This window comes from Anomaloglossus baeobatrachus, chromosome 3 (assembly GCF_048569485.1).
Source record: "Anomaloglossus baeobatrachus isolate aAnoBae1 chromosome 3, aAnoBae1.hap1, whole genome shotgun sequence".
NCBI classification, from domain to species: domain Eukaryota; kingdom Metazoa; phylum Chordata; class Amphibia; order Anura; family Aromobatidae; genus Anomaloglossus; species Anomaloglossus baeobatrachus.
The window spans coordinates 28,643,078-28,659,326 of NC_134355.1; the positions used below are offsets into that span (position 1 = coordinate 28,643,078).

General features: G+C 43.4%; 1 protein-coding gene across 1 annotated transcript in view; it reads left to right on the forward strand.

Annotated features, from left to right (window-relative positions):
• The first annotated feature begins 14,311 nt into the window (after window positions 1–14,311).
• Window positions 14,312–16,249, forward strand: part of LOC142295958 (calpain-2 catalytic subunit-like) — a 109,120-nt gene continuing 107,182 nt past the window's right edge. The window contains exon 1 of the mRNA XM_075339097.1: window positions 14,312–14,567. Coding sequence (XP_075195212.1) covers window positions 14,340–14,567 — 228 coding nt within the window. The 5' untranslated portion in view covers window positions 14,312–14,339. The remainder of the gene's footprint in view (window positions 14,568–16,249) is intronic.

Sequence of the window (16,249 nt, forward strand, 5' to 3'; positions counted from 1 at the left end):
CAAGCTGGGGAAACCCAAGGTTCTTGGGCTCCCCAACCTAAAATTAGCAGCCTGCAGCCACCCAGATTTGTCACATTGATTAGGTGCAATAATCCTGGCACTTTATCTGGCTCATCCCGATTGCCTTGTGTGGTGGCAATCGGGGTAATATAAAGAGTTAACAACTGCTACTAAGCCATAGATTATTAATGGAAGGCGTCTATGAGAACCCTTTAATTTTTAAGTGGAAATAAATAAACACAAACACCAAAAAAATCCTTTATTTGAAATAAAATACAAAAAAAACCATCTTTCACCCCTTTACTAACCCCCAATATACCCAGGTTTGACGTAATCCACATGAGGTCTCATGATGATTCTGACTCTGCAACATCCTGCAATCTCAGTGTGTGGACACACAGAACATAACAGCCCCCTGTGGCTACAGGCAGAGACTGCTGAATTAGCCGCCGCTGTGAGCAGTGACATCACTGAGTTTATGTGTGGTCGCTGCTGGATCTTCCCATGGTGCCCCACCTGTAATCACAGGTAAACTGAGCTCAGGTGACCTCATTGAGATCAGTGACTTCACCTCAGGTGAACTGAGTTCAATCAGTCTTGCATCTCCTGGCAGAAAAACACTTTTTTTTCCCAAGAGATGTAGATTTGCTGCTGAAATTTATACACCATATTCCTGCAACAAATCTGGATCTTCTAGCAAAAGTGGTTTTGTTGCAATTTTTTGCCAGGACATGCAGATTTATTTCCTGAATATGGTGTATAAATTTCAGCACCAAATCTGCAATTCTTGGCCAAAAAAACTCACACAAAAACAGTTTGAACGCTGTTTCAATATGTTTTTTCTGCCTGGAAATACACATTTAGTATAGAAATGTGGTGCAAACATTTCAGCACTAAATTTACATCTCCTGGCAGAAAACCATACCAAAACAGCGTCAAAACCAATTTTGTGCTTTGTTTACCAAGAGATGCAGATTTGGTGCTGAAATTTATACACCAGATTAGCACACCAAATCTACATCTTCTGGCAAAAAAAAAAATGCATCAATATCACATCACAACCACATTATGTTTAGATGCTTTTTTGCCAAAAGATGCAGATTTGGTGCAGGAATTTGGTGTATACATTTCAGCATCAAATCTGCATCTCCTGGGAAAATGTTGCATCAAAACTGCAAAATTGGAGAAAGAGGGTACGTTTCTTTTGCATTTTATTTTAAATAAAGGATTTTTTGTGTTTTGTGGTTATTTCTTTTCACTCACAGAATTAGTAATTGGGGGTCTTATAGATGTTTTCCATTGCTAAGCTAGGGCTTAGTGGTAGCTGTGAGCATCTAAAGGATACTACAATTCCGGGCACCTTCAGGCTGCTATTTTTAGGCTGGGGAGCCATTAACCATGGGTCTCCCGAGTGAAAAAATACAAGCCCCCAGCTGTCAATTTCATCATGGCTGGGTATCAAAATTAGGTGAGACCACACGCCGTTTTTTAAAATGATGTATTTAAATAATTTTAAAATAAACGTTGCATAGGGCCCGCTTATTTTCCTACAAGATAAGCACGTGGCTGAGGTTGCAGCCTGTAGCCGTATGCTTTCTGTGCTGGGTATCAGAGTATAGGAGGACCCTACGCCAATTTTTATATTTATTTTTTTACACCACTACAGAGACACAGACAGCTTGCGTGGTTCCAATCAAGCATGCATGCTGTCATATAGGGTGGGGGGCGTACTGACTGCAACCAGACATACTAGAACTGTTGGTGGGCAGGGGAAGCAGTGAATATGTATGAGGGTAATGAGCGGCAACAGAAGTAGTGTGATAGCCATGCGTGAAACTCAGTAAGTATAATGCTCTTGCTCTATTCCTCCTAGCCCTTTCTACCATCATTTCAAAGCACAATATTTTGGTCTAGATAGACTTATATGAGTATTGGCATCCGGGCAGATATTCTGGATTAATTTTGGTCCCAGACTGGGTTTTTTAAAAAGAAATCTGTTTGGACCCGCCAGACCTGAATATCTGCACATTCGCCCATCTCTAATCACCAAATAAAGTGACACTGGTCAGAATGTAAAATTTGGACTGGTCAGGCAGGTCAAACACCTTCGTATTGTACGGAGTTAATGATTTAATTGTTTAGTATGTGTAATACACAAGTAAGGATATAAAAATGCCACTTCATGTACTGTTATGCTAGAAAACCTATTGTTAACTGAAATGATTTAACAGCTAAACATTTGACTGAGCGTGCCGCCTCTGTCTCCTATTTTTGAATTTCAAGTGAAAAATCTATGGATCAAATTTTTGGGAACTTGCACCTTTGACGTATCCAGTTTTTGTTTTCTATTGCTGGTTGATTTCTTTTTTTCACCATCTTTTGATCTTGGAGCGTGCAAGGATCTTTTCAGTATAGCAGTATTTTAGAACCTAGAATTATAGAATCATCACCTTCAATATTCATAAATTTGGAATAAAATGTGAGAATTTTTTATTGGATTATCTGAAGATGTTTCTTAACCAACCAGAAAATGATAATATGTAGAGAAAAGTGTAGCTGAAATCCTTAAGGGTCATTACTTTACATCTACATTTGATTACATTGGGTAAATATTTGAAAGTCAACAAGATGACAATGGAAATGCGCTCACATTTGACTCCTATTTTGTTTTCAAGTAACTATATGGAATTTTGAAGAAAAAAATAATTCCCATTTTATTCAAATATGTTAAAAATGTTATTATTTAATATTGACGTCATACTATCCAAATGTTTCCTGTCAATGAAAGAATTCAAACGCTTAACATTTTATCTTCTTTGTTATAAACTGACATAGCATCCTTGGAAAAATTCCAGCCATCTTAAGAGATTGTACAAAATGGTTCTCGGAAACTGAAGATTATAAATTTGTAGATATCCAAATTACTAAGAATTACTTACTAAGAATTAAGATGTTTACACACCTATTTTAGGTCTGGAACAGTCTGTGGATGTTTCAGGAGTGTGGCTGGAGACACAGACACAAATGAACAAGAGGAGAAAGTATCAAGAAGAACTTACTGTGAAGACATAGCGGTGTTCAATGTCTGTCAGGGGTTAATGCTCTTAATTTGGCCGGGCATGTGTCCCATTGGTGTGTTAACTCATGTTTATGTCATTGTGTCAAGGGAGAAATTTGGGTAAAGATAGCTAATGGTATCTTTATACAGGGTATCAGAGACCGGTGCCGTATTAGCTGTATATCAGTGCCGATATTAATGAATCAAACAATGATCACACAAGACCATGTACTCTCCTTGAGCCAGCGTCACCCACTGAGCTCATGTATTTGGAAAAAACGTAATTATACAGAATGCAACTTCGGCCTTGAAAATAAAACACACAGTCTAAGGAAGTGTTCCACTCCCCAATTTCTCCCAGCATGTTATGAAACACATCTTTGTTTGTTGTACATTCTTTCTGTGCGAATCTACTGATAAGACATTGCACGTTTCACATTCTGGCTTCTTATATCTTTGGTTAACCCCTTCATGACTATACAGCTTAGAATCATATTATAGGTCTGTGCAATAGCTACATAGACACACAGATAATTATGCTACTACATCTATATTTTGATTATTAACATACACAGATATTCTGATTACATTTAAAAAAACAAGCTATAGCTTAGGCCACCTCCACAGTCCCCCCTTAATAAAATATTTGTGAATATTATCAACCTTAAATTTTAAATTTTTCCCCATTTAGATATATTTTATTTGGAACTTATTTGCGGCCTACCCTCCCCTGGGACTAATTATATCTATATCTATATATGTGGGATTTCTATGTGATTATTGTCTAATTTAACACTACAAACTTTAACTCCCCCCCCTTAAGTACTTATTTTATTTATTAAAAATAACTTCATGATTTATAGGGGCTATTAGAATTGGCGTAATTACTTTTATTAGGGCACATTATCTTGACTAAGGAAAATTGAATCTAGACTTTATCCTAAAATTAGCACATAACTAAAAAAACAAAAAACATTTGCTACAAATTGTTCATGGTTCTTCTTTCCGGATATGAAACAAAAAGAAGGATGCTTGGTCAGTGCTAGTCCACTTAAGGCCACTTCGTGAACCTGGAAAATCTGCTCTTGATAAAAAAAACAAAACATGATGAGGCTTCATGTAAACAGTTTGTGGCGCTGACTTGGATAAACCTTCTGGAATATTGGATAGAATAGCAGCCGCTTTCTGCTTCGGTTGTTTTAGGTCCGTTGGTTTCTGAGATGTGACGTTAACTCGCGTGTCACTGCCAGTGTTCAGCAGACTAGGCCGGGGAGTCATCAGCCCAATGGGATAGGCTCTTCCAAAACTTTTTCCGAGATGAAAGAGTCCATAGCTAGTATTTTGTATTAAGGAAAATCACTGAATATATTCATATATGAGTTAGTAGGAGACAAAAACATTTATAAATTGTTAGGTTACATTAACCAAACCACATTTTTGGGTCTATGAAATGGCTGAATTAAGTATTTTAGATTACTCAGTTCGTACCCTTAACAGTCCCCTTTTGACTCACTTCTGCCATTTCTAAATACTAAGTTCCGTTCCGTTAGGAAAAGAGGAAGAAAGATCTGTTGGGAAAGCCTGCCTGACTGAACGTTGAGGCATGGGTGGAGAGGGGAAAGGGATTTTTTCACCGGTTTGAGACCAAGGACCCCTAGGCGAGTCCTTACTCTTTGTAGTTGGACTTTCCCATGTCTCAAGGCTCTCTAAGTCCTCTCTTCTAACTGTTTAGGCAATGATGGTCTGAGACTGTACAGGTCTTTTTGAAAAGGATAAATATGAGCAGGACGCTCAGTGCAGCTCCGGTGGGTTCACCCTTCTGCAATGTGAGGCGTGAATCCATACTGTCCTGCCATTGAGCTTTATCGAAATTTCTGTGGTGGGGACAAGCTGGATCATCTCATCTAATCTTGACTCATGGCTCATTCTCGCTTGTCCTTTTAGGATTAATCAGTCTCCTGACTGAAAGCCATATACTACTAACTCTGATTTAGGATCTTGAATTAGAAAATACACTTGTTTATTTCACTATTTAGTCAATAATATGAAAATTTTACGTGCTTTGTGCTAAACCAAAAAACATTTTACATAAAAACCAGTTTATTACTAAAGGGAAACCAAATACACATTGGTTCACAACTTGTTAGTTGTTTTTTTTTCACATACCACTTGCATTATGTGCATTTTCAGCAATGACGTCATTTTATGCACTGGAATGCTTCTGACCAAACCTGGAAAGAAATCTACACAACACGCACAGACTTGCATACAACGTGCTCATGATATACATCTATAATCAGTTTGCAGTCTCTAAAAATGGGTAGAGCAGGTGCAGAGTGTTTCTGCGGACTCTTTACAGTTTTTTCCATTATTGTTTTAAGAACGTGTTTTACAAGACCGGGTGAGTTTGCCTACCTGGGTACTGAACCCTGGTGTCACCAAAGCGCACACTGATATTTATTTTTCACACATTTTAGTCCATATGTTACTTGGGCCATCATTAAGAAGAGATCACATGGCAGAGAACGCTAACTGCCCTTTATCCACAGACCTTCCTCAGTCACCTGGCTCCCTGCGTCTCGCACTCCACTCTTTGTTGATTCGCTTGTTCCTGTAGGGATTTAAGAACATAAGGAGTGACTGAAGTCACTGACGTGACAGGTACCACCAAAATATGGTACTGGTCTGCATTGGCAAAGGACTCTTCAACTCTAGGCCCGTTCACTGCTTCTTGGTCAGCTGCACCTGTGTGGGGATCTCCATCCGATTCCATCAGCTCAGATATTGACTATATTTTCAGCATACCTAGCTCATTTGACAACAGAAAAGATCTATATCCTACATACACATTTTGACTCTTACCTACTACTGCTCCACCCATTTAGAGAGGCATTTACGTCACTTCCTCCTGTTCTAATAGGAGGGGAGGGAGTGATTCAAATTTAGACTACCTCATGTTGTGTAAACAGTAGCATATCCAGTGCAGAATCGACCAGCATCTGGTTTTATCTATAAAAACAAAAACTAAAAGAAATATGCATTAGATCATTCTTATAACAGACATATTTCATAGTAATCTAATAAACATGACATAACTGTTGCAAAAGAAAAGCCAGCTTTAAAGCCTATCCAATATGTCTGCTGCGCCTTCTACTACTGGAATAATATAATAGATATCTTCTTCCCCCTTATTTTTTGTTTTTATGTACTACTTTGGCAAAATGTATAGTTTTATAGCAGCAGACAATATGATTAACCAACCGATGAATAAAACTTATACACTACTGGAAAATTTTAAAACCTTACAATAGTCAACACAGTTTGTATATAATCTGTATCTATAAAAGAAAAGAAACTAATTCATAAAATATTGACAGTCTGTATGCAAAAATACAAAACAAAAACAGAACCATAAAAACAAAAAAACTAATTTTCTATATTTCAAGAAATATAATTTTCCTGCAAAATTAATTTAATCGTTTAGGTATTAGCAGGATACTATTGATAATTTCCTGTGTAATTTAGAACTGTAATGGTTAAACAAAACCCACCCTACCAGCCGCGAAAAGCACTTATCAGTAAGGAATGAAACACATGCAGTCCTGCAAATCTCTGCAGAAGTCATTTTTTTCTTTTCTTTCTACTTCGGCAGTTTTTTTTTTTTTTCTGTCTACAACTTATGATAAGCAGCAGTTTACTGTACACCCTCTCCCACACGTCCCTGCGGGTTTATATAGGCCCCCACCTCTCCTTCAGGGTGCGCGATGTTAGAATGACTGGTGGGAAAACTTTCATTACAGAAATATGTAAAATATATCTCTGTACTGTATTAACAAGTAGAGATAAAACCACTACTGAAACATATATCACAGAAGCTTTCAGATTGATGGGGTGGAATGGAAAGCATCATTAGAACAGGTGGCTTGGGATCGGGATCACTGCAGCAAGGGGGCAAGCAGTCCAGGGCTCCCCTTTGTGTCATTAGGGAAGGTTGGGACAGTCTTGTGGGTGCAGCCCAGACTGTGGGCAGTATCTTGGGAGATCTCCTGGGGCTGATTTAAAGGGATACTGTGATACTCTGGGAAAAGGCACACCTGGCTTCAGGTAGATCATTACTGGATCTACAGGGAGTTTATCCACATCATTAGGCCCCTTTGACCATAATGGTCTACATCAGATTCATCAGCACATGGCATAGAGAGCATCACAGTAAAAAGTGCCCATAGGGGGCAAGTCTCCTCACGCCCTTCTGGGAAATTTAGTTGAGTCAGGGTAAGAGTAATACCTCTTTCTCCATCATAATTTATGGCGGCCTTTAATTTATTTAACAAATCACATGTTGGTAAATTGACTGGACAGAATTTTTGACAACACAAACTGGTTGTAAATTACTGGGAAAGATCCTACCGGTAGAAGAATGGTCAGAGTATGCGTAGTGGGTAATCCACCTACGCCCACCAGGGTAAGGACGTCATTTAAAAAGGCAGGGTGTAATCAGGTGTTATATTAAATATGTTAACAATAGAATTGGCCACCCTAGTAAGTTACAAATGTAGAAAACCCCTGGTTTGAACCGACCATCATGGTAGAATCTGGTTGGCCACACCTTCATTGTGGATTTATATGCTGCAGGTTTTAGTTATGGTTTTGAGGGTACCTGGCCAAACACTGAGATTTGGGGGTGTGACACTTTCTTTGATAGTGACCGGGCTGACCACAATGCCAACAATTCCATTGCTGGCTTTGCTGGTTTTGTTGATTGGGAGCTAGGTATACGGGGTTTGGGCCCTGTTGGGGCATGGGCTGTGGTGGGGGCTGCACCGGCGCATTTGTATACATCAATTGATCTTGAGCCCATCTTTTTAAAGTGGCACAATACTGTTGACCACTTTGGAAAGTGGTTTCATCAGTGCCTGGGGGCACTGTGAGATGGGGCGCCATTAAGGGTCAAAAACTTTCTCCTGATTTTACCTTAGTGAGATTAACCAGGTCTTTCTGAGCAGCTGAATATAACTGGTGGACCTGTAGCATCTTTCTATAAAATAGCATGGGGTTAATTTCAGGATCTGGCAGGCAGTGGATTAATGCAGCTGACTGGGTGGGGTTGAAAGGGATATATTTGAATGAGGGCTGTTCCTCATCAGTTTTGGGGTAAGGCTCACTATGTGTCCTAGAGGAAGGAGGGGGATCCAAGGGGAGGGGATCGGTGACTGGGGAGCGTGATGTCAGACTGGCCGGTAGGGGGTGAGACGGTATTGCAGGTACGGGAGGGGCCAGGGGTATGGGTGTGGATAACAGCTCCTGAGTCTGCTCGGTTGTTCTCTGATGTAGAGGAGACACATAGTAACCTCCTCCGGGAGTTAAAACAGGGAGGATTGGGAAAGGCTTATGGCCGTAACTCAGATGTGGGTGGTGAGCTGAATAATTATTACAACCATCTCTCCAGTCTGTGTTTTGGTAGCCACACTGGTAACATGTGCAGCTGGCTGGGTCGTATTGGGGCGGTTTCTCAATTGGTACTTCTGGATGGATAGAGGCAGGAGTGGGCAGTACAGAAAGAGTTAAGGAATTCTGGCTAGTGGGTGGGACTGCAGCATCTGTGAATAACTCCGGAACTTGTCCAGAATCAAGCTGTGAAGTAGCAACAAAACAACCTTCTCGAGTGCCCCTAAAACCATCCTCAGACTTGGGTAACCTACAGAAAAACACATCATTCCCTTGCTCATCTTCATCTTTGACCTCAATATATCCTTCTAATAGCAATATCTGCGTTATTTTGTCAAGCAATTCTGCATCAATTAACAATCTCTTGTTACCTTCAGGCCTGTCAGCTTTCTGTCTGAACATTTTTGCTATCTTGGTGGTGTCCAGATTACACTAATTTATGACTATGCGGTGGGCGTTAGAGTACGGCCGGAACTTAAGGCCACACCTCTACACTAGCTGGCAACACCTCAGCTAAATCTCTCCCAAACCTGGTCACAGATCTTTCTAAAAATTAGCCTACTGATCTTTTAAAAAATTGATCACAGATCTCGCTAAAAATTAGAGTACTGATCTTCCAGAGATTGATCAAAAACTAGCCCAAAACTTTAGTGACAGATCTTCCCAAAAATTGGGGCACTGATCTTCCAAAGATTGGTCAAAAATTAGCCCAAAGCCTTAAGGGTACTTTACATGCTGCGACATCGCTAGCGATCTCGTTAGCGATGTGAAATTACTAGATCGCAAGTGCGATCTTTCGAGATCGCACATAGGTCATTTTACGCATGTGCGATCTCAAAAGATCGCACTTGCGATCTAGAATTTCACATTGCTAATGAGATCGCTAGCGATGTCAGCATGTAAAGTACCCTTTAGTCACAGTTCTTCCCAAAAATTAGGTCACTGATCTTCCAAAAACTTCAGGAAATATCCCAAAAACTTAGTCAAAGATCTTCCCACAAATTGGGTCACTGATCTTCCAAAAACAGCAGATCACTGGTGTACCCTCCCTGCGTCTTTAATTACAGACTGGGTTGGTTTAGTCTAACTAGCTGTATCCGGCCACCACCATCTTTCCTGCCCTAACAACCGTCCTCTGGATCCTGTGTGACACTCTTGATCCACACCTCAGGGCTGGGATCGTGCTACTGAGCCCCAGCGGGCATCACCCCTGAGTCACAATCAGGTACCTTTTAACACCAATAAGGACACACAGCCAGTCACCCCCTCCTCTCCAAACCAACCACAACGGTAGTGAATACACAGTATGTAACACTCACCGGAGGGTCAGAGGTGATCAGCCTGTTTGGAGGAGAGGGAGATCTCAGTCCGTGACGTCCAAACCATTAGTATTTCCAGGTCGGCAATGCGTCCTTGGAAGGACTCCACGTTGGTGCGCCATTGTCAAGGGAGAAATTTAGGTGAAGATAGCTAATGGTATCTTCGTCAGGATATCAGAGGCCGGTGCCGTATTAGCTATATGTACAGATATTATGAAACTCAATACTCAATGTACACAGAGCATGTTCTCTGATTGAGCTCAGGCTTGCGTCTGAGGTCGTGTATTATATTGTTCAAGCATTAAACACATCACTTCAGCCTTGAAACATATTTACAAAAACTTCTCCATTTGCTCACACATACTGATAAAGAATAATTAGGGGGGAGTGCATATATGCAGCATTGGGAGAATGCATGAGATCATACATCATTCCAGATGGTACATTCCTCTCACACTTTGAAGACGGTAAGCGACGACGAGATTCTGTAGGAGTGATGCATGGGAGTATGGGATCACCCGCCTCATCTTACAAATATTACATTCCTTCTCCTGACAATTTTACTGATAAGGCTCCCAATTAACTTAATGAATATCTCCCTAGTTCATTGGTACCTTGGTTAACTCTTTCTTGAATATATCTTTAGAATTATATTATAGGTCTGTGCAATTGCTATATAGACACACAGATAATTATGCTACTACATCTACATTTTGATTATTTACATACACAGATATTCTTATTACGTTTGAACAAACAATTTATAGCTTAGGCCACCTCCACACTACTGCCTGCACCATCAGTACTGTGGTTCCTGTATGGTCCGCAGTCTGATGATGGCCGGTAACAACTCCTGGTATCTCCTTACCATTGTTACAAACATACTAGGAGCTGCAGTTTCATGCCAAACGATTTTATGTTGGGCTGGCTTTAGTTCTGGTGATGTAGTAGTGATTTAAGCTTGGTTCTGGTGATGTAGTCTCGTACCGATGGTGGTTTTGGTGATGTAGCAGTGTGCAGATAGTGTTTTTGGTGATGTAGCAGTGTGCAGATGGTGGCTCTGGTGATGTAGTAATGATTTGAGGTTGGTTCTGGAGATGTTGTCATGTACAGCTGGTGGTTCTGGTAATGTTATCGTGATTTGAGGTTGGTTCTGGTGATGTATTCATGTAGATGTAACAATATTTAATTTATTAGATCTGATAGTAGATCATTATAGGGTCATTGTGCCAGGCTAAATAAATATCTGTCTTAATGAGGCCATACGTCTGCCAAACAAGTATTTGACCAAAGCCCCCATACACTATAAACAGCTGTCCCATCATTCGGCTGGTAGTTATCTTTCCTGACTCCCCCATACACTATAGACAGTTGTCCCATCACTCAGCTATCTCCCTGACTCTCCCATACACTATAGACAGGTGTCCCATCATTCGGCTGACAGCTGTCTCCCTGACTCTCCCATTCACTATAGACAGCTGTCCCATCACTCAACTGTTAGCTGTCTCTCTGAGCGATTACTTTGTTGAGTGCTCTTGTTCTCTATGAGACAAACGCTACTACACATCTCTGGCAGTGGCTCATCTTTCAGAGAAAAAAGGATCCACAATCCAAAATTAGACCTGCTAGGTCATAATTTCTCTCACAATCCGACTATCAGTCGAGCCTGTCTATCTCCGGGTTCTGCCAACTGGAATCTGTGTACAAGCACTGGGCATGTGAACGGTTAGGCCTAAGCCACACGGCGAGAAAATCAGTGCGAGTGGAGTGCGATAAAACATCGCATTCCACTCGGACCAATATTAGCCTGTGTGTCAGCGCACATGAGCGATTATTTTCTCAGCCCTAATCGGACCGAGAAAACAATCGCAGCATGTTGCGATTGTAATGCGAGACTCTTTTCTGTCGCACCCATTCAAGTGAATGGGGCGAGAGAAAAATCGCACTGCACTTGCGGTACACCGGTGTACCGTGCGTGCAGAGCGAGAATCGCAATAGCCGGCTACGGAGGAGAGAGGGAGATAAATCCCACCCTCCCCTCCCCCGTGCCAGCCCGCACCTCCGCAGCGCTGGTCCGCCCCTCCGCATCGGCTGCCCGATCAGCTGAGGTCCGCTCGCAGGCACAGACACACTCGCATGACACTCGGCTCTTGCAGTGCTGCCAGTGTGAGCCGAGTCTCATGCGAGCATCACAGTAGTGCCCCATGTTCACCCAGCGTTAGGGTATGTGCACACCACGGCTTTTACACATCTGTGAATCTTTTGAGTTTTTCAGGTGGAGGACAGGTTAGGAAACATTGACATCTTTTTTAAATTGAAATTGCTAGTCAGAACTTCTTGGTGGCAACCACCCGAAAAATGGTTCAGTTACCTGTTTTAACCGTTTAGTGTCTTTGAAAACCTGAAGCTGTTAAAATAGGCTCAATAAAACTGAAGGTGGTGAAGCAAGTGCTGATCTTCATTCTTATAGGGTTTAGCAGTTTTTCAAGTGTGTTAAAGAGTAGATCGGCCTTACACAGATGTCGTGTGCACAAAATCATAGTTTTACATTATCAGTAAGGGGTGCGACCACTTAAAGTGCCTAGGGCAGCACGAAGGCCAAATGCAGCTCTGCCTGCCAAAGGATCTCATTCCGGTATCTAATGTCAGTCAGGGTACCTCTGGCTAGCACATGTAGGGCTAGGCTGCCTTGCAAAGAAATGTCTCCCCACACCATTATAGACCCACTGCCAAACCAGTCCTGCTGTTGGTTTGCTTCCCTCCTACTGCCCCTTCCATGCCTCCTGGTGTACTGGCCTGTCTCCTGGTATCTGCTCTATGCTCTGGACACTGTGCTGACGGAAACAGCTACCTTCTCGCTATAGTTCGCATTGATTTTCCATCCTGAGCTGCACTACCTGAGCAACCTCTGTGGGTTGTAGACATCGCCTCATAATGCCTCTACGGGTGAGAGAAATGACAACATGCAAAAGTGACCAAAACAACAGCCAAGAAGGATAAGCACAGAGAAATGGTCTGTGGTCACCACTTGCAGAACCAATCCTTTATAGGGGTGTCTTGCTTATTGCCGATTATTTCTACCTGTTGTCAGTTCCATTTGTACCACAGCAGGTTTTATTGAAAAGTTTTGCACAACAATGTACATAAATCTGGAAATCTAGCTCTATAAAATCCTGCCTGAAATCAGATTTTTCCTGAGAAGTCGCTGCATTGAAATTAATGTCAGGTTGTCAGCCCTTTAGAATTGCCCCAAAGGTTTATTTACTTTAATTACTACTTTATCCCTTCACTACAAGCACCCCAAAACACCATGTCTGCAAATTGGGATTCTGATCTGGCATATATATCCTAAGTCATATGCAAAGGATTGATAAAAATACACTTTTGACTTTTAGGATTGCTACTTCCAATAGGTGGTGCTGCGCTAGAGTTGTCTCCTTTCCTGTAGAGACAATTTGAATATTTTCCAGAGGGGAATGGCAGCTATAAGTCCCCTTACTGGCAGCCAGACTGGCTTGCAAAGTCTCCTTAAGGAGAATAGTGTTCCCCCGTGGTCCCCACAAAGCTTCTCATGAGCCAGATCAGACACCCTATACTTTGCACTGACGAGGGGCAAGCACCCCGAAACACCGTGTCTGCAAATTGGGATTCTGATCTGGCATATATATCCTAAGGGGAACTTTGCACACTACGACATCGCAGGTGCGATGTCAGTGGGGTCAAATCGAAAGTGACGCACATCCGGCGTCGCTGTCGACATCGGAGTGTGTAAATCATTTTTGATACGATTAACGAGCGCAAAAGCGTCGTAATCATATCATCGGTGTAGTGTCGGGCATTTTCATTATTTTGCTGCAGTGACAGGTACGATGTTGTTCCTCGTTCCTGCGACAGCACACATCGCTGTGTGTGAAGCTGCAGGAGCGAGGAACATCGCCTTACCTGCGTCCCGGCTGCAATGAGGAAGGAAGTGGGCGGGATGTTTACGTACCGCTCATCTCCGCCCCCCTGCTTCTATTGGCCGCCTGCCGTGTGATGTCGCTGTGACGCCGCACAACCCGCCCCCTTAGGAAGGAGGCGGGTCGCCGGCCAGAGCGACGTTGCAGGGAAGGTAAGTGCATGTGAAGCTGCCATAGCGGTAATATTCGCTACAGCAGCTATCACAAGATATCGCAGCTGCGACGGGGGCGGGGACTATCGCGCTCGGCATCGCTACATCGGCATTCGATGTCGTAGTGTGCAAAGTGCCCCTAAGTCATATGCAAAAAATTGTTAAAAATCCACATTTGACGTTTACGATCGCTACTTCCAATAGATGGCGCTGCGCTAGAGTTTGTCTCCTTTACTGGAGAGATAATTTGAATAATTTATCCCTGTGAGTCATATGTTTATGTTGCGCACACCTTAGATGTTATGTCATTCATATCCTCAGGGTTTTCTTACGTATAGTACGGTGTATAAATACCTCTGTGTTCAGTCCCTGTAATCATCCTCTGCAGTACACACAGCTTTACATCATGTCCGGAATTGCCTCTAAGGCTGCGGGTCTTGGCTCCTTCACTAACCCAATAAAATTTTTGGGTCAGGACTATGAGAAACTGAAGGCAGAGTGCCTGGCATCTAAAAAACTATTTGAAGATCCAGAATTTAAAGCTGATCAGTCATCCCTAGGAAAAGAAACGGACGGGCTGGGTCCAGATTCTGAAAAATTAAAGGGAATAGAGGTAAAGTGGAAGAGACCCAAGGTAAGAATCTGTTCAATAATCATAAGTATGAATATTCATTTATAGTAATATATTATTATATTGATATTAATATTTGTTTAAAAAGGATGGCATGAAGAATAATGTTTAGTGATGAGCAATCCCCGGGAATGTCGGGTTGGCCAAACCTGCACAGACCGAAAAAATAACCAGGTTCGGATGCCGAACTTGACACCGAACAACAAACCCATATAACTCAATGGGGAGCCCCAAGGTTGGGGCTGTAAATTGGTCATAGTAAGGACTAGGGAGCTGCAAAAGGAACCTAAATGGGGGTAAGAGCAGGACAATTGCCCTGCTAACAAATATAGATAGGTAAATTACTTGTAAAGCTTCTGTCACCACAGCAATTATGGTTATGTCGCGGGCGGGGAGGGCGCTGCGCTCACCCACTTCTCGGGTCCGGCTGCTGCTGCTGCTCGCTCGGTCGGTGGCTCGAGCAGTGGGCCGGATCCCGGGGACTCGAGCGGCGCTCCTCGCCCGTGAGTGAAAGGGGTGGTTTGGTTTAGGGATATTGTCCGTGACGCCACCCACGGTTTGTGGTGAGGTTGGGACACCACCGCTGCTCTGTACGGGGATCCCGGGAGCGTTGACAGGGAGCAGCTGAGATGTTTTCTCCCCTCCGTGGGTATGGGGTTTGGTGGTCCCGGGGCCTGGTGGTGGAGGTCGGAAGGTGGGTTGCGGGGCTTGGCCAAGCGCAGGGTCGCGGGGCAGCGCAGTGCCAGACGGCACGGTAGTACTCACTCAGCCAGTAACGCACACGGAGTCTCTAGTGAAACAAACGGCTGGATGGACGAGTCCCACAGACGGCTGCGACGGTCACTCCCGGTAGGTTGGCGGTAACTGTCTCCCCCTGCACCTTTGTTGTGTTTTCGGCCCCGATGGCTTCCCACCCGTAACCCGCTCCCCAGCGGTTGGTTGGCTAAGGGAGCCCCTGTTTGCCCGCAGGCTCTGGCCCTGGGAGCTCTAGCTCTGGCGGTAGCTTTCTCTCCCTCACGGTTTGGACGGTTGCCTTCAATCGTGTCTTTACTGCTGGGAAACCCCGGAGGTTCCCGTCGCTGACGGATTTGACCGGTTTTACGGTGACTCCTAGCCTGGTCGGGGTCCGTAGGCCCTGCCAGATGGTGCTGGCTTCTCTTCGCTCCCCGATCCGGTACCGGCGGGCCACCGCCCGTCCCCGGTCCTTACGGTTGTGCGTCAATCGGCCTCTCCTGCAGATGGTCACCACCGTCTGCCAACCTTGCTGTTTCTATGCCCGGGCCACGTACCCGGACACGGCCAGTCAGCTCCTCTACTACCACTTCCTCGCACTTTGACTTCCCTAACTGAACTGCCCTCCTTTTCCCGCCTCCAGGACTGTGAACTCCTCGGTGGGTGAAGCCAACCGCCTGGCTCCGCCCCACCTGGTGTGGACATCAGCCCCTGGAGGGAGGCAACAAGGATTTGTGTCTGACCTTGATGTTCCTAACCGGGGTGTAGGGTGTGTTGTTGCAGTATCTGTGATGTCCTGGCTTGTCCAGGGCGCTACATTCCCCCTTGGTTAAGCACAGACCGTCCGCGGGCTGCTCGTCCATCACCGGTTTTATTTTCACAACTAGGAAAAATAGAAAACGGTAAAACATATAAAACACAAGCATTCTTATAAAACTTCCCCTAACGGGAGG